At 36.9% G+C, this 25,216-nt stretch overlaps 1 protein-coding gene across 3 annotated transcripts in view; it reads right to left on the bottom strand.

Annotated features, from left to right (window-relative positions):
* LOC140171122 (kelch-like protein 26) overlaps nucleotides 1–24,399 on the bottom strand; it is an 81,493-nt gene extending 57,094 nt beyond the window's left edge. For all 3 annotated transcript variants that reach the window (XM_072194304.1, XM_072194305.1, XM_072194306.1), the window contains exons 1-3: nucleotides 24,321–24,399; nucleotides 2,465–3,142; nucleotides 1,347–1,607 (exon numbers count right to left, since the gene is read on the bottom strand). In XM_072194304.1, coding sequence (XP_072050405.1) covers nucleotides 1,347–1,607; nucleotides 2,465–3,142 — 939 coding nt within the window. In that variant the 5' untranslated portion in view covers nucleotides 24,321–24,399. The remainder of the gene's footprint in view (nucleotides 1–1,346; nucleotides 1,608–2,464; nucleotides 3,143–24,320) is intronic.
* Nucleotides 24,400–25,216: the final 817 nt, after the last annotated feature.

The raw sequence follows: 25,216 nt of genomic DNA on the forward strand, positions 1-25,216 counted from the left end.
TGATCAATGTTTCTATTGTATACAGTTGACATCAAAGAACCACAGGTGTATGAGCTTGTGCATTGAATTGGACTATACACATGGGTTATTCAAGTTATTGATCGCTAGATGGAAGCGAACATGATACATATTACGTAGTATTCCTTGCCTGTGCGGGGAGTTGAACCCTAGCGACCAGAACTATGAACACTTTGAAGTGTTAGCACCTTGCAGGGCCGTGCATATAGCTACATGTAGTAACTAAAATATATGACACATAACCTGATTGTCTGTGTGTACATGCAGCACACACACATTGCCAGAATTGTGGTTGTTTTACTATACAAAATAGCAGACAACAATCATTATTTTGTCAGTTTCCAAAGATTCAAGTTTCAAGTGAAATCTTGAAAACTCAACGTAAAAATACACATTGTGACACAATCTGGTCCATAGGGGCCAAAGGCGGCAAATTTGAAACTGAGATATAAGGTAAAAATATGGAGTAAAAAACAATAAAGTACATAAGAAAATATACATCAAAAAACTTCATAACTTTAGAACCAAGTATGCTAGACCTTCGGTGTTTTCAGTAAATGATGGACTATTGCATGTATAATGGGATAATTACAGTAACTCAATTCTCAAAAATGCCTCCTTTGGCCCCCATGGACCAGATCATGTCATGCAAATATGCCACTCAGAGGTAATGAAAATGTATCCAAAGGTGCAGGAAATCAGTGTAATTTGTGTGTGTGAATGATGAAATCATGAACTGAAAGGAGAAGGCAGACTCTTCCATATTGTGCATCCATTTTTGAGAGGAAAATGATATATCAGCCAATTGGGCTTTTCCAGTTGAAATCCATACACACACTACGGAAGACATTCACGACCATAATCTTTCACACAGGGAATGTGAATTTCAAATGGGGTTACCTAAATGGGTGAATCCATCTGAAATCTACACCCCCTGTGTGAGAGAAAAAGGTCCATTTTCCATAGGGGGGTGTACAGATTTCAATGGAGTAGCACATTGCTTCACCATGTGTTGGTCTTACTGTGTGCTTGTTTTATTGGGGTGTGAAATGGCATTTTCTTGATAACACTATAGTCCCTTCCCACAAAATCATATTTGCAAAAGTGCATTTTAAATTTTCTTATTACAATTACACAAACACAAGAATGTAATTTCTCATTCAAGTTTGTAGACTTTGCAATTTTAAAATCAAAATGTACATCATTGGTCCCCATTTTAAATCATGACATTCCAATATGGCAGATTGTCCATAAAATTCAAGTACACATGTGCAATTTGCTGAAAGAATTCCACCTTCTCCTTCTCCGATTCTTTGGTTGATACTTACTGTAACAGTCCCCCTTGAGGCAAAGAGATGTGGAAACTGGTATGACAAGGGGGCCTTGCTTGTCTCCTTCAGTGCCAGACATTTCTCAACCTCTTCAATCATCTCCTTGCACTCCGGAATAACCTGCATGTTGGCATCAATCAGCTGTTTCAGATTACCGATTGGAACCAGTCCAAGTCGGATTAGTCTCAGAAATGGTACAGCATACTGGCTACGACCTTCCCAATCTTGCTTGAGCCACGCAACAACTGCCTTCAGAATCTGGTCAGGGTGAGATAATAAGGAAAGATAGCTACTAGTAACATGCTAGAAAAACACACAAAAAAACCTTTAAATACGGTACATGTAGATGGATTACAATTAGAGAAAAAGGTATTGTTGTTTTTTTAAAAACAACTTAAAAACAACTTTTTTGGAAAACAACAATGTTCTACTTAAAAGTAGAACAATGAGGGAAAGCCGAATTGTTTTACACCAAAATAATGGAGTTGCCTGCAACATTATATGAGATGATAGATGCACAACAGTGGTTTAAACAATTGATACCTTCATTCTTATTCTTAAACTTCAATTAAAATTAAAATATAATTTCAATCAAATTAAATCCTACATTTTACAACAAGAATTACATAGGGCTTAGAATTGATCAGTCCCATTGATGCTATGCTCCTCCGATTGGTTCAAATAGCGCATGTATTATGCGTATTGCGTCAATATAACACGGCTCAAGACCAATATGATTAAACTTTCTCAAGTCTTTTTCAAAGAATCAGATTTTCAATATCTCCCCCACACATCATGAAGGATTTTCCAGTGGAGAAAAGGACTTTTACTGGACTTCAGCTTACCTTCAGAATAATGGACCTTTGCAATGGAAGACCTCTGGAATAACGGTCCTTCACATTGGCAGACCTTTGCACTGGCAAACCTTTGGAATAGCGGTCCTTTGCATTGACAGACCTTTGAAATAGCAGTCCTTTGCACTGCAGACCTTAGAATTGCTGACCTTTGCAATAACAGACCTTTGCAGCAGTTTGCAATGGCAGACCTTTACAATAGTAGGTTACCCTGTGCTTTTTCAATTTAATGAAACTTCTACTACAAGAAACCAATCCTACCTGTTCTTCTTTGGCCCACATCACCAAATCTTTTCTACTTAACACACTTTCCACATAGTCAGGGGAAGCATCTTTCAGAAAGCTTGATGTCTCAGAAAACTCTACCAGATGTTTAGCTAGGTATTTCTCAGCATGTTTCTGCAATGAAGGAAACTCATGTGTCATGGCCATGTTGAGGATGGTGAAAGCATCAGGAAGGTGGATTAACTTCTTGTCATAAGCCGCTTTCAGGAACCGAGAGCAGAGAGGTGCCACTTTGTTGAACTGCATGTAACTTGCCATACTGATAATATCGCCAATTTGCTCTGCATTCATGCGTATATCACCTGTGTAAGCAAAATCCAGCAATCTCTCAAATGCATCGCTGCTGCCTTCGATCGTTATCTCTGATTGACTGGTTTCTTGAAACCCGCTAGTAAACATAGCAGCAAAGTAACTACTGGCGGCACAGAGTACAGCTTTGTGAGCTGGAAATCGTCTACGATTGACAATGATGGTGATGTCACAGAGTGTTTCTTCCTTTCGTAGTTGGTTGAGATAAAATGCCAAGTCATTGGTGTAATTTGCGTGGGACTCGACACATTCACCCCGATCATCGATGGAAGACTGGTATTGATATTCAGGATCATAATCATCATCACTGGACTCATAATGATCAACTACAGCAGTTGCAGCCATCTGGAGAAAACAAATATTATAAAATAAATATGTAAAAAGTCCATTTTGCAGTTTTGGAGGACTCAAGTCCTTTTTTCAAGGACTCAGACTCGGACTCGGAAGCTAAAATCTCGGACTCGGACCTCAAGGACTCAGGACTTGGCTCCGAGTCCTCCTCAAGTTGTTTTCGAGTCCGGCAAAATTTGGTTTTTTTGGTCTTTTGTTTTCGTTCATTTTAATCATTTACCACCTGAATTTGGTTTTGCTGTGAAACCGAACTCAGCAGTGGGGCGCCTGCAAAAATAGCCGGTTATTGACCATTGCCATCACAACCAAAATGGGAGTTAATGCTAATTAAATCGATTCATCAGTTATATTACCTGCTCATGTGTGGAACTTTCTACTACTATAATGATGGTCATCACATTGGCAAGGAGCTTTAAGTTCAACGGTATAGCAAATGTTTGGGTGAAATAGACACCCACGTGGCCGTGGATTTACCGGCTTGGGTTGCATCGATTGGTGTTGAAATTTGAAAGATATTGTCATTTTAGTATTGCTTCAAACATGATAGTGAAATGCAAAGGAAGTTAAATCCTTTGTTTATCTGCTTACACCCAATGACCCCTTATATAGAAATTAACACCAAATCTTTGTGTGCATTTTGAACAAATTTAACAAAAGATTTCATACTTTTTTGTCCAGAAAGTTATTTTTCATGGTAATGACACCCAATTTTATCGTTCCCACACATAATGACCCCCATTTTCTTGGGGCCCCCACTGAATCATATCAATTTGTAAGCGCTCTTTAGCAACAAAACAGGCGAAATCGGTAACTTTTTGCACAAGATTTGCAATTAAGAGAATTTGCCATTGCTCATTCTAATGAAGCTAGTATAAAAAAGGTGTGCCTGGTATATATGTTATAAACAATGATAAAAGGGCAAAACATAACATGACCGGTTGATCCCTTGAATTTGATACATTTAGACTCGGACTCGGACATCAGAAATTGGCAGGGACTTGGACTCGGACTCGAACACCAAGGACTCAGACTCGGATATTGAAGACTCGACTACAACACTGCCATTTTGGCATTTATAAAATAGGACAGCCAGGTAATTCAGCTAAAGCTAGACTTCTCTGCATTCCCTTTTTGATAAACAATTCATACCATTCCATACATTAAAAACACAGTCTCACATCCCCAGTGACTGCCCTGCCCAGAGAAAAAGGGGACTGCTCTAGTTGAATATGACCTGTGTGACCCACCATATCTTAACACATAGACTAAACTAATGTTAATTCAATGCATTGAAATCAAATTGAATTGAAATGAATTTTGGGCAATTTTCATTTCAATGCATTGGAATTGGAATCGATACGAGTGGGCTTGGGCATGAATTGAATTGGATTGGAATTGAAATCATCGTGAGCAATGAAGAATTGAATTGGATTGGAATTGAAATAATGTTGAGTGATGAGTGTGATGAAGAATGAAGTGGAATTGAAATGAAATTTAGCTTTGATTTCAATTCAGCATTTCAATTCACAAGCAGATATCTGTGATTCCTCATCATTCCGCCTGTAAAAATTGTCCTTCCCCTGTTCTGAATTCTGATACACTTCCAGGTCTATTCACACAAGAGACACACATTAAAAATTTAGCATCAATAGCATTACAAAACTTTTTGCAACTAAGTATTCTGGAAAGCTTTCATTTAAAAATGATATCATAAAATGAAGAGCTTTGTTTCAAAACCCCTTACATCCACTTGAGCAATTTTGAGAAAACATCAAAAAATCATCAAAAAAAGTACTGATATATGGGGTTTGCAACAAAAGCAGTTTTTGGCGGGATGCTTAGGCAGGCTGAGCATCCCGCCAAAAACTGCGTTTGTTGAAAACTCTCTTATATCAGTGACTTTTCGGATAATTTCTTGATGTGTTCTCAAAATTGCTCAAGTGGATGTAAGGGGTTTTGAAACAAAGCTCTTCAAATACACATGATTGAAGAAAATTAAAACTATGATATCATTTCTCATACACAGGTATAGTTACCTTTGTGAGACTTTTTGGGAGTTCTTAACTTCTTCTTAATCTTTCTTAAGAAGATATCTACTGCCATGCATGCCTCTCTTGTCATGTGGAAACTGCGTTGTTACTGCAGTTCTCTCTGCTGTTTGTACTGAGGTTGCTTTTAGTTCCGGCTTCAGTTTGATTTGTCATTGTTGTTTATATTGTAGTCTCATTTAATTGTTGCATATTTTCTCTTGCCATAGTTGTGATATTTTTTGTGTTAATTTTTGATATGTAAATGATGTTGTAATTCAGCTTTTTGCTGCGAGTGCATTGTTTTAATAAACCATTAATAATTTAATAATAGTATAGGTTCTATGTTCATAAAGACACTAATATCTTCTAATATGATGCAAATTGATTCTTAGCATTTCCAATGTTTTAAATTTCTTGATATTCGATTTATGCGAGTATCAGACCACCCCCAACTTGCCAAAGATGTCAAACTTTTGGCACTAATCATAAAGCCCCTATTTTTCTCAAGCTCCTAATTTTTATGCTCAAAACTGATTGTACATTTGAACAAATTGTGAGAAACCCATTAATGAAAATGCTTATATCTTTGACAGCTTTTTCACACTTTTTCAAAAGCACAAGGATTTTGGGTGTAAAATCTAGGAGCAGGAGACAAGTAGGGGTTATCTAATATTATCAAAACCTTGGTTTTTGACATCTTTGAGATCAGTGTGGGGACAGGGCCCCAGTATCGATCGTACCACACACCTTAACGTTAGAAAATAACTACATGGTGGACAACAAATATTAGTTAGTCAGTCACCTAAGGACTTTGTGCTGCTGACTCTAGTGTTATACAATTGGTAGTAAAATTTAAAACATGCACTGCAAAAACAGTGTCTCGATATTAAACACCATTCTAGACACCATCTTGTCCTCGATTTGTAAACACATCTTTGATACCTTGTGTTTATTTAATTAGATATTAAATTGAAGTTTGACATTTGTGTTTAGATTATACATGTGTTTACAAATCAAGAACAAAAAAGTCTTCAATCTCTAGACACAGTTTTTGCAGTGTGCCTTTGGTCATTTGTAACACAAACTGCAACTGTATTGGAATTGGAATTGAATTGGAATTGAAATGAATGCTAAGAATTGAATTGATATTGATTAGCTGTTAATTTCACTGCATTGGATTGAAATTGAAATGAAATGATATTGAAATTGAAATGGAATCGAATTGAATTAATTCTAAAGCAAGGTGGATTGAACTGGAATTGAATAGCAAGACTCCTGCAGGTGTAGAAAGAATTGAATTTGAATAGAATTTAAATCAATTTTCTGGAGTGAAATAACAATAGACTAAACCTCTTTCATCTCCAATCTGAGATGAATGTTTTAATGAAGTAAAAATCAATGTGGATGGTAATCTTAACCAATAACAGATTTGGCAAGCATACATGTTATTGTTTCACCCCACCCACTCAACCCACGTGGTCCAGCATTTGAGAAATAATGACCCTATCGCGTAGCAAAATGCTACACAATTTTATCAATTTGCTACACAATTTTGGAGTTGAGTAGCATTTTTTGCCATTGGCATCTAGACTTAGGGGAGATTGGGGTTAGTTGAAACATTTTTCACAAAATCGTCTTCTTAACGCAAACCGATTACTTTCAAGAAACACTAACCATATCAGTATAAACATATACATGGCTCAAAATAAGCTAAGGTGTCATAAAAGTGTAACACACAATTATTTTTCCAGCTCTTTTCTTTTGGGCTCCAACCAGGTTTAAATTATATATAACATATATATCGTTCATAATACACTAAAGGAAAGATAAGTTATAGACCATTTACTTCACAAATTTAATTTTCTAGCCCTTGCGTATGTTATATTTGACAGACACAATTTTGATGATTTTCTGCAATCAAATAAAAATTTATAAAGTATTACATAAGGTATTTTGTGGTTATTTAGGTGTAGGACCTACAGCAACTGATTGTGGAAAAAAATGTGTCCAAATATTACAATAAGGAGGATAAATTGTTATAAATAAAATATGTGTGTCTGTCAAGCCATAACATACGCAAGATGTCTGTCAAATGTAACATACAGAATAATAATTTGGCAAAAACAGTAGTTCAAGATGGGAAATTGAATAAAGATCACATGCAGTTTATAAATCACATGTTTTAAAACACTTTTATAAACTCTAAACTATCATAATAATGTGAACATCAAGTGATTTTTAATTTTTTTAAGCGTATTGCATGTATGTTACTTTTGACAGACACATACAAATCTTATGCATACAAACTTATGTACAAATGTTTGACAGACAACACTTAACAATGGATTGTGTCATCAAAAAAGCTTCTCCTCACAAAGTGATAGTGCCACAAAGCTAGGTGGAGCTAATTGCTATATCATGTAGCATAATTAGCTGTATCACCCTAGTTTAGCAGGAATTACAGCACCGTCTTGCGTATGTTACTATTTGACAGACATTTCAAGAAAAATTTTAAAATTGTTATATGTTCAAAAAAGATGGCAGCCACTTACAAATTGATTATAATATGGAGAAATGAAGTTATTTACAATAGATTTACCCTTTAGTTTATGCTTCAAGTCTTTGTTTATAAAAAACTGAGGGACTTCAAAATCAATCAAAAGTTTGACAGACAATAGTAACATACGCAAGGCAAACTTTTAAATCCTTTTTTTGATCTGTTAACTTATAATTCATAATGCCTATTTCTGTTTTTTGATTGGTTTACTGCACCATTTTGGGAAACAGGTCACATGAATTTCTATAAGGATCCATAAAAAAATTAAAAGCTGTTGAAAAAAGGCATCTCTTGGCATGTTACAAATAAAAGTGTAAAAATAGGCATTTTTACAGCTATTTTTTATTTTTTTTATTATTTAGAGTGAAAGGATTTTACTTAAATTGTGTATGCTATGTCTTAACTACCTAAACTTGCCACTAAACTAGCAAATATTCCATTTCTATAATTATTATTAAAAAAAAAAGATGTCAAAATATATGGCTATAATATGACACCTTAGCATATTTTGAGCCACATACATGCTACAAATACAGCCTTAAACTTTATTGGACCTGCTTATGATTATTCATATAATCCAATTTGAAAATTTGAAAAAAAGTGTTTCAACTAACCCCACCCCTGGGGTAAGTTGAAACATAGGGTGGGGTTAGTTGAAACACGGCTTGTACAAATTTCAAAATAATTATTATTGTGTTGTTAGGGTTATGCTTCCCTTGAAGGCACCCTTTAACATACAATCAGTGTGAAAAAATGAATAAATAAATATGTGGGAGTGCGGGTCAATACTTTGGACACAAGGTGACAAGTGTCACCATGGACCAAAATATGAGAAGCCTAAAATATTATAAAATGTACTTTCTGTGTGCATTTTTTGCTTGTATTATTGCTTTTTAACCATATTAAAGCAATATTGAAGAAATGGTAAACATGTTACAAATTTTTAAAAAGTCAAATTTTTAACCATATTTTTCTATGCGATTTTCATGTTTCAACTAACCCCACCTCAAAAGTTTCAACTAACCCCGATGCCTATTTTTATATTTCAAAGTTCATTACACAAAATAAGAAATACAATAAAACTTTTATTTAACATTATTCTGGGACTTACTACTAGTGCTTATGATACTCAAAAAATAATCCCTGAATCTTTAAACAACATGGAGATAACGTGATCTTTTCTGAGGGGCATAAAAATTAGTCAGAAAGACAAAAAACAGATATTCCTTCCCCAAGCCAACACTGGTGGGGCATCAGTGCTGTTGCTAATTTGGTGGATGACCCTTACTAATACCTATTACTAGGTGCCAGTATTTTACCAAATTAATTTTTTGTGTTAGATAAAAATACAATGTTTCAACTTACCCTGCTGCGTTCCAACTAACCCCAATCTCCCTACACACTGAAGTACCCGCAGGGCTCGAAGTAAGGAGCGCCCAAGGGCCCTCGGCCCCCGAAAATCAGTGAGGGCCCACAAAAGACACATCTGGTGGCGGTGGGCCCAAATTATGCCTGCCACTTCCACATACTTGTGCATAATACGGAAGGTCGATTTGTGCCCATCAATGTTTAGGCCTATGTTAAACTGTATGTTATACAAATTGTACAGCTATCATTTCTACCCTATGACGAACCGACATACCTGTAAATCAAATAGCCCACAAAAAACTGGTCATCGCTGGTATTTTTCATGAAGAAAAACGACACTTTTTACGCCGAACATGTCCAAAACACGCCAGCTGACGTACAAGCCTCCCCACGCATGTACATAAACAAGCCGTGTTCATTGTTTAATTGTCACCTGCAGCTGTTCGCAAGAAAACTTTCTGCATAAAATTACCTGGGGTCGTTATCAGGCCTGAGACACACTGGCGCTAGTTTGAGGACAGCCACTATGAGTTACTAATGTCGGCACATGCAGAAAATGCGTGATGGGTCGCCATTTTGTGACTCGTGCAAGCTAACACAAACAAATTATTGGACTTAATAATCTTTTCAAGTTTTAATAAAACGTGCATCTATCATGATAATATTACATTTTATTATTTTATTATTTGAATTACATAAGCTATGTCAATTTTGTGTCCATGTTAATTTTTATATGGATTTACCTGTGTTGATTTTAAACTGTTGTGAACGCGAGCTACATGAAACTGGCAGGCGATTACCCACCATGCAATTGAATACACGGAAACGATCCAGTTTAGGATGCATCGCAGTTCCTATTGTGTAAACCAGGCGTAAACCGCCCATCCAACCTGATCGTGTGCACAGGATTTGTGCTGGAGGCTAGTTAATGCGCACAACCAATGCGCAGAAGAAGACCTTGATACTAGGCGGAGCTTACGTTTCACAAGAATGATTGACAGCTGTGAGTAAGTGAAATTCTGTTCTGTGATTGGTACAAAAATATGGTTCTCGTATAAATGAATATATTTGCAAGTATTCTGAAGGATCGGTAATAATTAAAATATTTTTCATGGTGTCGGTAGTGCAAGTTGAAGTTAGTGAATTTGTGGTTTTGTATGTTATGTGCAAGAGTGTTTTCAGGAAGCGTAAATAGGCAGGCCGTTATGCTAAGCTCTCCATCTTATATGTAAGTTCGGCGACGAACTGGACACATCACACGGTAGTGTGATGTGTCCAGCCTGGACATGTATGTACATGATCCACCAGTGGAGCTTCTGCGACCCCTGCGCAGAACTTCCGATAGTGGATTATCTGCGCACGGTGGACGCAAGGAATCCACAGTCGGATTTTCGGCGCACGTGCAATGAAAATCCCCTCCGTATATAGTATATAGCAGAGTAATTCTGCGCACGGTCGCAGGGAATCCACGGACGGGATTTTCGGCGCACGTGCTCAGAACCTCCCCTCCGTATATAGTTCAGGTGGAGTAATTCTGCGCACTGTCGCAGGGAATCCACGGACGGACTTTCGGCGCGACGTGCGCAGAAACTCCCCTCCGTATATAGCTCCGGTGGAGTAATTCTGCGCACGGTCGCAGGGAATCCACGGACGGATTTTCGGCGCATCGCTTTTAATCAAAGTATGAAATATTATATATATATAACTCCGGTGGAGTAATTCTAACGACGGTCGCAGGGAATCCACGGACGGATTTTTCGGCGCACGCTTTTAATCATCTCATGAATTGTTATGATTTAATATTATTAAATGGTAGAAAGTATGAAATATTATTTATATATAACTCCAGTGGAGTAATTCTGCATGACGGTCGCAGGGAATCCACGGACGGATTTTCGGTATACGCTTTTAATCATCTCATGAATTGTTATGATTTAATATTATTAAATGGTATAAAGTAAGAAATATTATTTTAGGGCCTATATGTTTAGAGTCAGTTCTGCGCATCAAGTTTCATGTTTAAAAAACATGTTAAAAAAATAACTTAGAAAGTAAGAAATATTATATATATTTTAGAGTCAGAACGGTGGAGTTTTTCATGCGCGGTCGCAGGGAATCCACAGTCGGACTTTTGGCAAGACGTCGCAGAAACTCCCCTCCGTATATAGCTCCGGTGGAGTAATTCTGCGCACGGTCGCAGGGAATCCACGGACGGATTTTCGGCGCACGTTTTAATCATCTCATGAATTATTAATTGGTAGAAAGTAAGAAATATTATTTAGGGCCTATATTTCACCAGAGGCGGTAAAGATAAGACGGCTTATTACACAATAGGTGGGATATAGATGAGATGAGATTAGGCCAACTGTGATGAGAAGATTCCGCGAAAATTGTTAATTAGCCATTGAACCAATAGATCAATGATGCCGGGATGAGAAACCCCGCTGTTTTGCAGCATTGAAAATAATTTTAAGAGGTATAATGATGACACCAAGAATAATCCGATTCCGCGAGAATCATTTTTCATTTTCACACGCATATATTAATATGTATTGATAATTCTTGTTTTTGTACTTTTACTATTTACCAAGTCTTCTTTTTTTACTTATGCTTATTGTCTCAGCTATAATTCTAACTATTTTCATTATATTTCCTACCGCGATAAAGTTTGATTTCGTTCCGAAATTCAGAATATGGCCTATATTAAAAACATCGAATGCCTGGATCAGGAAAGTTCCTAAATTTATATCCACAGTTGGACTTTCGGCGCACGTTTTAATCATCTCATGATTTGTTATGATTTAATATTATTATGGTAGAAAGTAAGTAATATTATTTAGGCCTATATGTTTAGAGTCAGTTCTGCGCATCAAGTATCATGTTTAAAAAACATGTTTAAAAAATAACTTAGAAACTAGGAAATATTACCCCGGTATATATATTTAGAGTCAGAACGGTGGAGTGTTTCTGCGCACGGTCGCAGGGAATCCACGGACGGATTTTTGGCGCACGTGCGCAGAAACTCATGAATTGTTATTTAATATTATTAAATGGTAGAAAGTATGAAATTTTATTCAGGGCATATATGTTTAGAGTCAGTTCTGCGCATCAAGTTTCATGTTTAAAAAACATAACTTAGAAAGTAAGAAATATAATATATATTTTAGAGTCAGAACGGTTGCAGTAATTCTGCGCGCACGGTCGCAGGGAATCCACGGATGGATTTTCGGCGCACGTTTTAATCATCTCATGAATTGTTATGATTTACCTTCTGAACCTTCTGAGTTTTTAGTCAGCAGGGCGGAATACCGCAAGTCGCTAACGTAACTCTGGAACCTAATAATTTAATATTATTAAATGGTAGAAAGTAAGAAATATTATTTAGGGCCTATATGTTTCTACTCCAATTTCGGTTTTTTATGGATGCTACATGGCGGCGGGCGCCAAACCTCCAAAATCGGAGGGTTTGCGTCCGTTTTAAATATTGTTAATAATGTTCATACTCCAAATTCGGAGTTTAAAATTATAGTAATATTATTTTTCCAAGGATTTTAAAGGTTATTAATGGATTGAAGAATTTCCCAGTAGGCGCTAATGATACGGCCTATTTCACCAGAGGCGGTAAAGATAAGACGGCTTATGACAATAGGTGGGATATAGATGAGATGAGATTAGACCAACTGCTAAGTATCTAAATAATATCAGGAATAATCCGATTCCGCGATAATTGTTAATTAGTCATTGAACCAAAAGATCAAAGGTGTCGTGATGAGAAGATTCATTAAAATTGTTAATTAGCCATTGAATCAATAGATCAATGATGCGGGATGAGAAACCCGCTGTTTTGCAGCATTGAAAATAATTTTAAGAGGTATAATGATGATACCAAGAATAATCCGATTCATGAGAATCATTTTTCATTTTCATACGCATAAAATATGTATTGATAATTCTTGTTTTTGTACTTTTTCTTTTTACCAAGTCTTTTTTTTTTACTTATGCTTATTGTCTCAGCTATATTCTAACTCTTTTCATTATAAACTGCTCAAATAAAGAAAGTCCGCAGTCATGTAACCCGTCCTACACCAAAATCTGATCTTGTTATGACAATTTGATTGATACGGTCGTGTGCAGAATCTTGTTAGCTCCAATTTGATACCAAATTTGCTACCGAAAACTCTAAGGTGACAAAGAATGATACCAGTTTATGGCATTTGGTGCATTTTCAAAAGTTGCAAATTAAAACGAAGCACGCGGTCGAAATTGCTTAGCGTGGCAATATGGTCAAGCTTGCTTGCCCACGATGGCCCCTGTCGACTATCCCAAGTGCGCGCTTTATTCAATTGTTAATTTAAAACGCATGGATTGCTACAGTGCTTTACTGATGAATACTAGGGCACGATGCGATTGATATGACCTAGCGGTTGTTCGGGCTATGTCAATGGTCGTGCTCTGCCATTCACCTCTGCATGTCCGCGTGGTCAGTTTTTAATTTGCAACTTTTGAAAATGCACCAAATTTCATATACTGGTATCAATCTCTATGAATTTAGAGTTTTCGTAGCAAATTTGGTATCAAATTGAGCTAACAAGATTCTGCACACGACCTTTTCAATCAAATTGTCATAACAAGATCAGGTTTTGGTGTAGGACGGATTACATGACTGCGGACTTTCTTTATTTGTGGTGTTTATTTCCTACCGCGATAAAGTTTGATTTCGTTCCGAAATTCAGAATATGGACTATATATATTAAAAGCATCGAATGCCTGGATCAGGAAAGTTCCTAAATTTATATTTATTCGATTGCCCATGTTGTGTATACTTCTTAGTTATTTGTAAAAAAATCGCCATTTATAAATGTATGTTCTGCGCATCAAGTTTCATGTTTAAAAAAATAACCTAAAAAGTAAAAAATATGATATAGAGTCAGAACGGTGGAGTTTTTCTGCCCACGGTCGCAGGGAATCCACAGTCGGGACTTTCGGCGCACGTCCGCAGAAACTTCCCTCCGTATGCCCATATATCTGATATAGCTCCGGTGGGAGGCGGAGTAATTCTGCGCACGGTCGCAGAGAATCCACGGACGGATTTTCGGCGCACGTTTTAATCATCTCATGAATTGTTACGATTTAATATTATTAAATGGTATAAAGTAAGAAATATTATTATTTATATCAGGCTTTTGAGCGATACAATAAAACTGTATATTGTACAATATTTTCAAAATACCCGGATGCAATACAATATTTCTTGAATATTGTACGAGTATCGCGTACGCGTCGCGCGTTACCATGGTGACGGCACCAACACGCGTCATGATACAACAGCACAACAATACACTGCAGACATTGTAACGGCTCACAAGGAGATTTCGTACTGTTTAAACAAGTAAAATCACAAACTTAATTCGCGGCAATTCTGGATGATGATAACCTTAGGAAATATAATCCACATCTACAAATAAACATAATTATTCCGATATTGTCTTTGGAGAGTAAAGAGCAGAAAATAAGAATGTCACAAAGTAAGCTTGCATTACAATACACATTGGTTAAACCCGGTGGCTAGGTACGCTTAAATTTTCATTTTATCGTATAGCAAAAGCCTGATATAAAAAATAATAATATTGAATGGCTTATTTTCGTGTGATACAAGAATATATTGCACTTTCGATAGAAAAATATTGCACTCGTCTTCGACTCGTGCAATATTTTTCTATCTCGTGCAATATATTCTTGTATCACACTCAAAGCCATTCAATATTATATAATTATTTAGGGCCTATATGTTTCTACTCCAATTTCGGAGTTTTTGCGGATGCTGCACAAAAACTCCAAAATAGGAGGTTTTGTGGCGGGCGCGAAAACTCCAAAATCGGAGGGTTTGCGTCGTTTTAAATATTCAGATTCAGATTTATTTATTTGGTTTCATCTCCAACATACATAATAATAATAATAATAATAATAATAATAATAATAATAATAATTTATGATATGATTTAAATAGAAATCCAATTGTAATATTGTTAATAATGTTTATACTCCAAATTCGGAGTTTAAAATTCTAGTAATATTATTTTTCCAAGGATTTTAAAACTCCAAAATCGGAGGGTTTGCGTCCGTTTTAAATATTGTTAATAATGTTTATACTCCAAATTCGGAATTTAAAATTCTAGTAATATTATTTTTCCAAGGATTTTAAAGGTTATTGGATTGACGAATTTCCCAATAGGCGCCAATGATACGGCCTATTTCACAAGAGGCGGTAAAGATAAGACGGCTTATTACACAATAGGTGGGATATAGATGAGATGAGATTAGGCCAACTGCTACGTATCTAAATAATATCGGGAATAATCCGATTCCGCAATAATTGTTAATTAGTCATTGAACCAAAAGATCGAAGGTGTCGTGATGAGAAGATTCCGCGAAAATTGTTAATTAGCCATTGAACCAATAGATCAATGATGCCGGGATGAGAAACCCCGCTGTTTTGCAGCATTGAAAATAAGAGGTATAATGATGATACCAAGAATAATCCGATTCCGCCAGAATCATTTTTCATTTTCATAGGCATAAAATATGTATTGATAATTTTTGTTTTTGTACTTTTATACTATTTACCAAGTCTTTTTTTTTTACTTATGCTTATTGTCTAGAGTACCACCAAAAGACTTGGAAATGGTCCTTGTTCTCTAATAAACTTATTTATATGTATGAAAAATTCATAAATCATTCCAAAGTCTAAAATAGGCCTAATTGAAAAATCTATAAAAAAAATTTGACAAATCCCAGAAATTGAGGAGGGAGGGGACGAGAACCAAAACATTAATTTTATACGACCTTAAAAGTTCATGTGACAACAAACGCAAAACACATGCGCGGCGGGGGAAATTCAAAATCTTGTGGGGCACTGGGGCGTAAATAAATCGGAAAACAGACCGGGGAAGCAGTATTATCAGATCTATCCTGCTATTTGCATTTATTTTAAATATAATTTATACTTGCATAAAATTAACAAGACATACATGATGATACGCCCATGACAGACTCAATATAGAGCGAAAGAATATTATTGATTTGAAGTAGCCGCCGTGTCGATTAACCAATCCGACAAGTGTATGACACGTGTCACTGCTATCATCACATGACTGGTCAGAACCAATCAATACCCTCAGTGCCGTGCCAAGGGGATTATAGTTGGATACGCATACGTCCACGTATCACCCTGACGTATCACATCTCAAGATATAGCGCCCTCTTTAGAGATTATATAAATCGATGCAGCAGATACCAGGAATAATAGACAAAGGGATAGGCATCCTAGTCTGCTGCCCTCTTTCGAAATATGTATCCTAGGTCTCACAATAGGCGGATTAGCGGCCATTTTGTCTTCGACATGATTTTATTCACGTGTCCTTATATTTTAGTACACAAATATATAAGTTAACAGGTTTACTATTTTAAAATTATATTTTGAGTATAGGCTACAATATATTCTGTAGTAAATTAGTAAATAGATCAAATGACGATGATTGATCAGGTATTATATGCTTGATAGAATTAAACTGTTTGACCAGCTAGTATTCTCCTCCGCCGTCAGTGTGATTCCAGTCACTCCACGTACCGTGTTGCGAAGGTGGAGGAGTCTGAAGCTGTATTGACGAACACGCATGCGTTAAAAATGATGTAGCCTAGGTCGAACAATAGCGTGACGTAGTTTCCGGCATTGTTCCTATGCACTTTCACCCTCCTGCAGATACTTCATTATTACTCATCTATATCCCACCTATTGTGTAATAAGCCGTCTTATCTTTACCGCCTCTGGTGAAATAGGCCGTATCATTAGCGCCTACTGGGAAATTCGTCAATCCATTAATAACCTTTAAAATCCTTGGAAAAATAATATTACTAGAATTTTAAATTCCGAATTTGGAGTATAAACATTATTAACAATATTTAAAACGGACGCAAACCCTCCGATTTTGGAGTTTTAAAATCCTTGGAAAAATAATATTACTAGAATTTTAAACTCCGAATTTGGAGTATAAACATTATTAACAATATTACAATTGGATTTCTATTTAAATCATATCATAAATTATTATTATTATTATTAATAACCTTTAAAATCCTTGGAAAATATTAATATTACTATAATTTTAAACTCCGAATTTGGAGTATGAACATAATTAACAATATTTAAAACGGACGCAAACCCTCCGATTTTGGAGGTTTCGCGCCCGCCGCTTGCGTAGCATCCGCAAAAACTCCGAAATTGGAGCAGAAACATATAGGCCCTAAATAATATTTCTTACTTTCTACCATTTAATAATATTAAATCATAACAATTCATGAGATGATTAAATCGTATGCTTGAAAATCCGTCCGTGGATTCCCTGCGACCGTCAGTAGAATTACTCCACCGGAGTTATATAAATAATATTTCATACTTTCTACCATTTAATAATATTAAATCATAACAATTCATGAGATGATTAAAACGTGCGCCGAAAGTCCGTCCGTGGATCGAATAAATATAAATCTAGGAACTTTCCTGATCCAGGCATTCGATGTTTTTAATAAAGTCCATATTCTGAATTTCGAACGAAATCAAACTTTATCATGATAGGAAATATAATGAAAATAGTTAGAATATAGCTGAGACAATAAGCATAAGTAAAAAAAGAAGACTTGGTAAATAGTAAAAGTACAAAAACAAGAATTATCAATACATATTAATATATGCGTATGAAAATGAAAAATGATTCTCGCGGAATCGGATTATTCTTGGTGTCATCATTATACCTCTTAAAATTATTTTCAATGCTGCAAAACAGCGGGGTTTCTCATCCCGGCATCATTGATCTATTGGTTTATAATATTTCTTACTTTTTAAGTTATTTTTTTAAACATGAAACTTGATGCGCAGAACTGACTCTAAACATAAAGGCCCTAAAATAATATTTCTTACTTTCTACCATTTAATAATATTAAGGGCGTACTACACCCATGTATTGGTTTGATTGGTCTAAAAAAATATTTTTCCATTTATAGCTAGTCGATATATGCACGGATCATGTGAAATAAAAAAGATTATGAAAACACATCGTGAAAGTGTAATTTTTCACCTATTTGTCTTAAAGTTGACAGGTTGTTAAGGACGCTTTTTTTGGAGCGATCCACGTAGTCTTCTTCACAACCGGTTTCTGCCGTTACTCACACGTATTAGACTCGCTCCCAGTCCTGTAATACGTCTATGTCAATCTTCATAGTGATGGGCGATACCAGCTTTTGTTACCGATTGTCGATCCAGAGCAGTCAGGGAGTGGGGCCAAATTTTTAGAAAAATAAAATAAAATGAAAAAAAAAGAATGGTCATGGAGCGCTTTGCTTACGCCGACATGAGGTTGTCTGAGGGGATGTTCCCCCAGAAGTAAAAACTTGTGCAAAATGAAGATCTAATTGAAGCGATTTGGTGGACAATTTTAGCAATTGTTTTAAACATAAATCGCGTAGCCCCTTTCTCTTCTCTTGGGCCAGTCGGCGCTCCCCTGAATCCGGCGCCTGAAATGAGCTTGTGCTTGTTCAGGGGATGCGGGAATGCGATGTGGCTGTAGGCCTACCACATTAACGAACTAAACTTACTCTTCGTGGGATTACGAATCGTAAACACAACACAGGTGATAATAAAACCAGTATAGCAAACATCACTTTAATCAACTAGATGCAACAAGTTTACAACTTTCTTTTTAATTAAAGCCTTAATGTACGATCGTTTTAAATTTTTAGATTTTTCTTTTTTCTTCCAAAATGATAAAATAATTAAAAGGCCCATTCAGTGATTTGCTCATCCAGGCGATCGTAACAATCATCAAAATTTAGATTTCGGTACCTTTGTCATTGTCATAGATGTGCTAAACATAGCCTATGCGAGTGGTTCAGCCGAAAGACATTGTACACGAATCTGTAATTTAGATACTGATAGTATCTAAATTAGCTACTGTGTATTTGAATGGGGCTTCAACCAGTGGCGTAGCTGGGATTTTTTTTTCCAGGGGGGGCAAGCCTGTATGGGCGGGGCCCAAATCCACCAAACAAAAATTTAGCCGCCCTTCCTCAACAGCCCGAAAAGGTTGACCCAATTTTTTCCGGTGGTTTGAGAAAGTGAAGAGAGAGAGAGAAAAGAGATTATAGGTGCTAGCGCCTCTAAAAGCAACACATTTTGATATTATATAGGCCCTAGTACCATTCTCCCCCCACTCCTCTCCCTTTTTTTTCCCTCTCTCTCTCTCTCTCTCTCTCCTTTTTCCTCTTTTTTCCTTTAGCTTGGGGGCGAGGGCCCAAATAGCGCCAGGGGGCGGGGCCCAAACAGGCAATTTTGGCAGCTACGCCACTGGCTTCAACTTCGTCAGTATACTGCTGTTTTTTTTTCGTTTTTTTGCCAAATTTGTCATTTCAAAAATACCAAATGACAATTTGAATGACTTATCCTTCAAACAATTTTAATTTTTTTACACTTGCGCTGGGATCACTGAATAAGTCTTTAATATGCAATCATTATGAAAGTTCCCAATACATTTGGAGGCGAAAAACATTGGAAATTTGCAAAAAAAACAACATCATAAACTTCACCTCTATCACTCGAAATATCTCGCACATATCACGCATGGTATGCCGCTGAGTATATCCCATAGACAATCCCGGGGACAATCCATTGGAATTAAATCACTATACCACACAATTTATTACTACCTGAAGTCCCGGGGGCACTTCAATATGAAATGGATTATAGGTGTAGGGCTGGCACTTTCGCACTAAGGGGCATTCGGTGAGAGCAAAATGTAAAAAATATGGGGTCATTGGGTGAGAACATGACCTTATTTTTAAATGGAATATTTGGGTGAGAGCGAAACAGCGCTGCAAAAACCTCAAAATCGAATTTCTAGTTCTAAATGGCTTCAAATTTCATTGGTTTTTTTCACAAAATAAGTAACAAAATCAGTGATAAATGAAAGTTGCTGTTCAAATTGAACTTGCAAGGGTCTTTGGGTGACAGATCAAATGGAAAAATCAGGTGGTGGTCGCATTGCATTCTCTAAATTCAGTAAATTTTCATCTTCAACCGTGTAATTGAATGGGATTATTTTGAAATTTTAAAACGATTGAAATATCACAAACAAATAGGCCTATGTTAATAAATAATATAAATACAAGCTAAACCGTTGGGGTTCGATAATGAACCCCACAAAACTAACCAAGTAGCGGTAGGCCTATATGGAAAATGCCATACGGCCGGGCGGTTTCACAAGTTGCCGGCTCGATCATGCCATTCGCCGCCTGGGGAAAATAGGGGGTCTTCGGGTGACAGAGCATTGTGTTTGTAAAAAAATATGGGGTCTTTGGGTGACAGCGATGCTGAAAAAGGGGGTCTTATCCAGCCCTACAGGCGCGTCACCTCCAAAGTTGCCGAGTGCCCCCCCCCCCACGGCGTGAAGTCGAGAATGAAAGATTAGAATATTTGCTTATAATTATTTGTTTTAAATTTTCGAATATTTTTGTTTTCAATACGTTTCATAATAATACATTTTATTTTTTCTATATTCTGTCAAAAGTAGCCTACAGTGTCGTATGGCGATACCAATTAATCGTATCGACCCACAGTACCCGATCGGTAGGTATCGCCCAACCCCAAAATACAAAATTATAATGGCGACCTCCACAAACTCGGAAATATCATCTGGCAGGAATTGTTTCAAGTGAAATATACAGGATTGTATTCTCTGATGTAAGTAAAAATGGTGGCATATTAATTATGCTCCAACATACATTGTGAACGTTCTCACTTTAGTTGATTTTGTGCAACAAGTTGCGACAAATTAACATTTTTGTGCCAAACACATGTACTTGTGATAGCGTTTACATTGTATTCAGTGTTTGTCTTTTACTGAGATGGCGACCCTAAAAATCGCCTAGAACTAAAAAACAAGCATTATCTTATCATTAAGATTTTACTGTTTCAAACCTGAAACAGATGTGCTGGCTAGCGAACACAAATTTTGCATATCATTGTCAACTGGAAGGGGAAAAAAGAAGTTTATTTTCTTTAATAATGATAAGTGATGCCAAGCATGTGTTTTCAAAGCTGTGCATAATTAATGCATTTCCAAAAAATATATATTTTGGTACTTTTAGGTCTGACATTAATGCTTAATTTGTGCGTGTGACTGGTTTCACGGTAGCAATTCTGAAATTTTAGATATACTCCAATTTGTAAAAGTGCCCCCATGTACCGCTTTTGGGCATGTCCTTTAAAAGCATGTAAGCTACATCGATACCGATGCCACCAATAGAACGAGAAGATTTGCCCCTTCATTTTGCATACCACTTTGACCAATTTTTTTTTCTCATTTCTTCACAAAATGCAAAAAAAAAAAAAAAAAATGCGATGGGTGTAGTACCCCCTTAAATCATAACAATTCATGAGATGATTAAATCGTGCGCCGAAAATCCGTCCGTGGATTCCCTGCGACCGTGCGTAGACTTACTCCACCGGAGTTATATATAAATAATATTTCATACTTTCTACCATTTAATAATATTAAATCATAACAATTCATGAGATGATTAAATCGTGCGCCAAAAATCCGTCTGTGGATTCCCTGCGACCGTGCGCAGAATTGCTCCACCTGAACTATATACGGAGGGGAGTTTCTGAGCACGTGCGCCGAAAGTCCGACTGTGGATTCCCTGCGACCGTGCGCAGAAAAACTCCACCGTTCTGACTCTAAATATAGGCCTATATATAATATTTCTTACTTTCTAAGTTATGTTTTTTAAACATGAAACTTGATGCGCAGAACTGACTCTAAACATATAGGCCCTAAAATAATATTTCTTACTTTCTACCATTTAATAATATTAAATCATAACAATTCATGAGATGATTAAATCGTATGCCTTGAAAATCCGTCCGTGGATTCCCTGCGACCGTCATGAGAATTACTCCACCTGAACTATATACGGAGGGAGTTTCTGAGCACGTCATGCCGAAAGTCCGACTGTGGATTCCCTGCGCACGTCAAGCGCAGAAAAACTCCACCGTTCTGACTCTAAATATAGGCCTATATAATATTTCTTACTTTCTAAGTTATGTTTTTTAAACATGAAACTTGATGCATAGAACTGACTCTAAACATATAGGCCCTAAAATAATATTTCTTACTTTCTACCATTTAATAATATTAAATCATAACAATTCATGAGATGATTAAATCGTGCGCCGAAAATCCGTCCGTGGATTCCCTGCGACCGTGCGCAGAATTACTCCACCGGAGTTATATATAAATAATATTTCATACTTTCTACCATTTAATATTAATATTAAATCATAACAATTCATGAGATGATTAAATCGTGCGCCGAAAATCCGCTAGTGGATTCCCTGCGACCGTCTTGCGCAGAATTACTCCACCGGAGTTATATATAAATAATATTTCATACCCTTTCTACCATTTAATAATATTAAATCATAACAATTCATGAGATGATTAAAACGCGTGCGCCGAAAATCCATCCGTGGATCCCCTGCGACCGTCGCAGAATTACTCCACGGAGCTATATACGGAGGGGAGTTTCTGCGCGCGTCTTCGAAAGTCCGTCCGTGGATTCCCTGCGACCGTCGCGCAGAATTACTCCACCTGAACTATATACGGAGGGAGTTTCTGCGCGCGTCGCCGAAGTCCGTCCGTGGATTCCCTGCGACCGCAAGCGCAGAATTACTCCACCTGAACTATATACGGAGGGGAGTTTCTGAGCAAGTCGCCCGAAAATCCGTCCGTGGATTCCCTGCGACCGTCGCGCAGAATTACTCCACCGAAACTATATACGGAGGGATTTTCATTGCACGCATCGCCGAAAATCCGACTGTGGATTCCTTGCGTCCACCGTGCGCAGATAATCCACTATCGGAAGTTCTGCGCAGGGGTCGTAGAAGCTCCACTGGTGGATAGCTTACATAACTCGCCTGGATATAGGCCCAAATGGCCCGCAAAATTTGTGGTAATTTGCTCACTTTTTTGTGGGGTATAGGTTAAAACCAATTTGGTTCAAATTCGGGCCCACAAAAATTTGTGAGGGCCCTCAAACATTTAAGATCAAGGGCCCAAATGGCCCTAAGAAATTCTTGCTTATTTTGAGGCCTGAGTACCCGGTATATATGAATGTACCAAGAAAGGTTCAAGCAAATTTGCTACGCATAAAAAAATGCTTAAAATTCCAACACTACTGTTCACTGCTAGTAAAACACGATTTTCAACACTAATCTAAAATTGTTAATATTGCACCAATTTTGCACAATTTGTATAAGTTGGGACTATCTATAGGCGTGATAAACTTTTGCCGGAAACCGCTTCACAGGCAGATTTAGTGGTGGTATGAACCCTTAAACCAATGTGTCTCTAGCTCAAGATACTCTTGCTAAAATACAGGTTTACATTTACTATCTTACAGTGTACATTATCTTGCTGTATTTCAGCTAGAGCGACATATAGCGCTTCCGGGTTTTTTTTGGAGAACAATACTGTTGTTATGTAAGACGAAGAAGAAACCCGTCCCGGAGCCCGCCCTACTCATTATTTCATTGTACTTATTGCAATTTGCCTCCACGCATTACGTAATCAACACAAAGCTTTTGTGAGGACTAGTGAATACGAACGACATGCCGATTTAGTTGTCAATCATGAATTGCCGCAACGTTTTGTATTTTACCGCAAGCACCATGACAAATTATGCCATATTTTTCCAAAGATCATCTCATATGAAGTAAGCTGAATGCGATCTGTACTTTTGTAACATTCCGATCGCTTTTTGATCACCTAGAATCTGCTAATTTGCTTGGAAACATGTGAGTTCATGTTGTGTAAACATATTTAATTAGCATGGACACAAATGAAATTACGATGTTATACAATGCAATTTGAATGCGCAGCAGATCTATAGAAATAACGTGGCCCGGTTTTATGCAGAATTAGACCACGTCTGTGTGTCTCCCACATCATGCCCAAGGGTGCAGAATTCTGCACTGTAGACCTGCATTGTCTGATCTTCAACAATAAGCTTAACAATTAAACAGATAAAAGAGAAAACAAATTATACATCTAGACCCTCAATACATTGATCAATACTATTACTAAGAGTCTAAAGTATTATTACATACATTTCCTTCTTAAAACATGGATTTTCTTAACAAAGTTGCTGCCACCACTACCACACACGCAAACGAAGACGAAGGCCCGTAAAACTTAATTTAAAAATCCCTTTAAAAGGGAATGTAGAGTGATTGATGTTATTGCGATTATCGATTGCGATCATTGCGATTATCAAACGTGTAGGCCTCAACAATAGTACCTAGCTCATTCATAGTAAAGGCGCAATTACACATAAAAGTTGTTTTTCAAAGTCAAGACGTCAAGGAACCTAAATATTTTGGTGTAAACACATCAATCATGCCGAGAAAATCACAAAAAAGTGAATACAATAAACAAAACAAACAAAAAATCATGACTAGGCCTAGCTTGGCCTACCGTATTTCCAAAATGTTTTGTTTTTTTTGGGTTTTTTTTCCTTAATCTTGAGATTCCATTACATGAGGGTTTTTTCAATTTTGTTTTGGGTTTTTGTTTTGTTTTTTGACATTGACCTTATTTTTTTAGACTGACCATGTAAGTTAACAAAGTGATATTTTTCAAATTCCCTCACCGTGGCAGCCTCATCCTCCCACTTTTCTCAAAAAAAAAAAAAAAATGACATAAGGGACCGTTCACACTTGTAAGGGGGGGCCTGATGCAAAAAGGGGGGGCCCTGAAATTTTTGACCCTCCTAAGGGGGGGGGGGGCTGAAAAAATGAGGAAAAATTGAGTTAAATATGCTTTTCTATGACCCATAATAAACATGAAAAAAAGGGGGGTCCCTGAAATTTTTGAGGTCTGTAAGGGGGGCCCCGAAAAATTTTCGCGATGAAATTTTTTTGCATCAGGCCCCCCCTTACAAGTGTTTGTGAACGGTCCCTAAATAGAGGATGCTAGGGTGCTTGTTTATTTCTTTCGTTCCTAC

The sequence above is a fragment of the Amphiura filiformis genome, chromosome 15 (genome assembly GCF_039555335.1).
Source record: "Amphiura filiformis chromosome 15, Afil_fr2py, whole genome shotgun sequence".
Classification (NCBI taxonomy): domain Eukaryota; kingdom Metazoa; phylum Echinodermata; class Ophiuroidea; order Amphilepidida; family Amphiuridae; genus Amphiura; species Amphiura filiformis.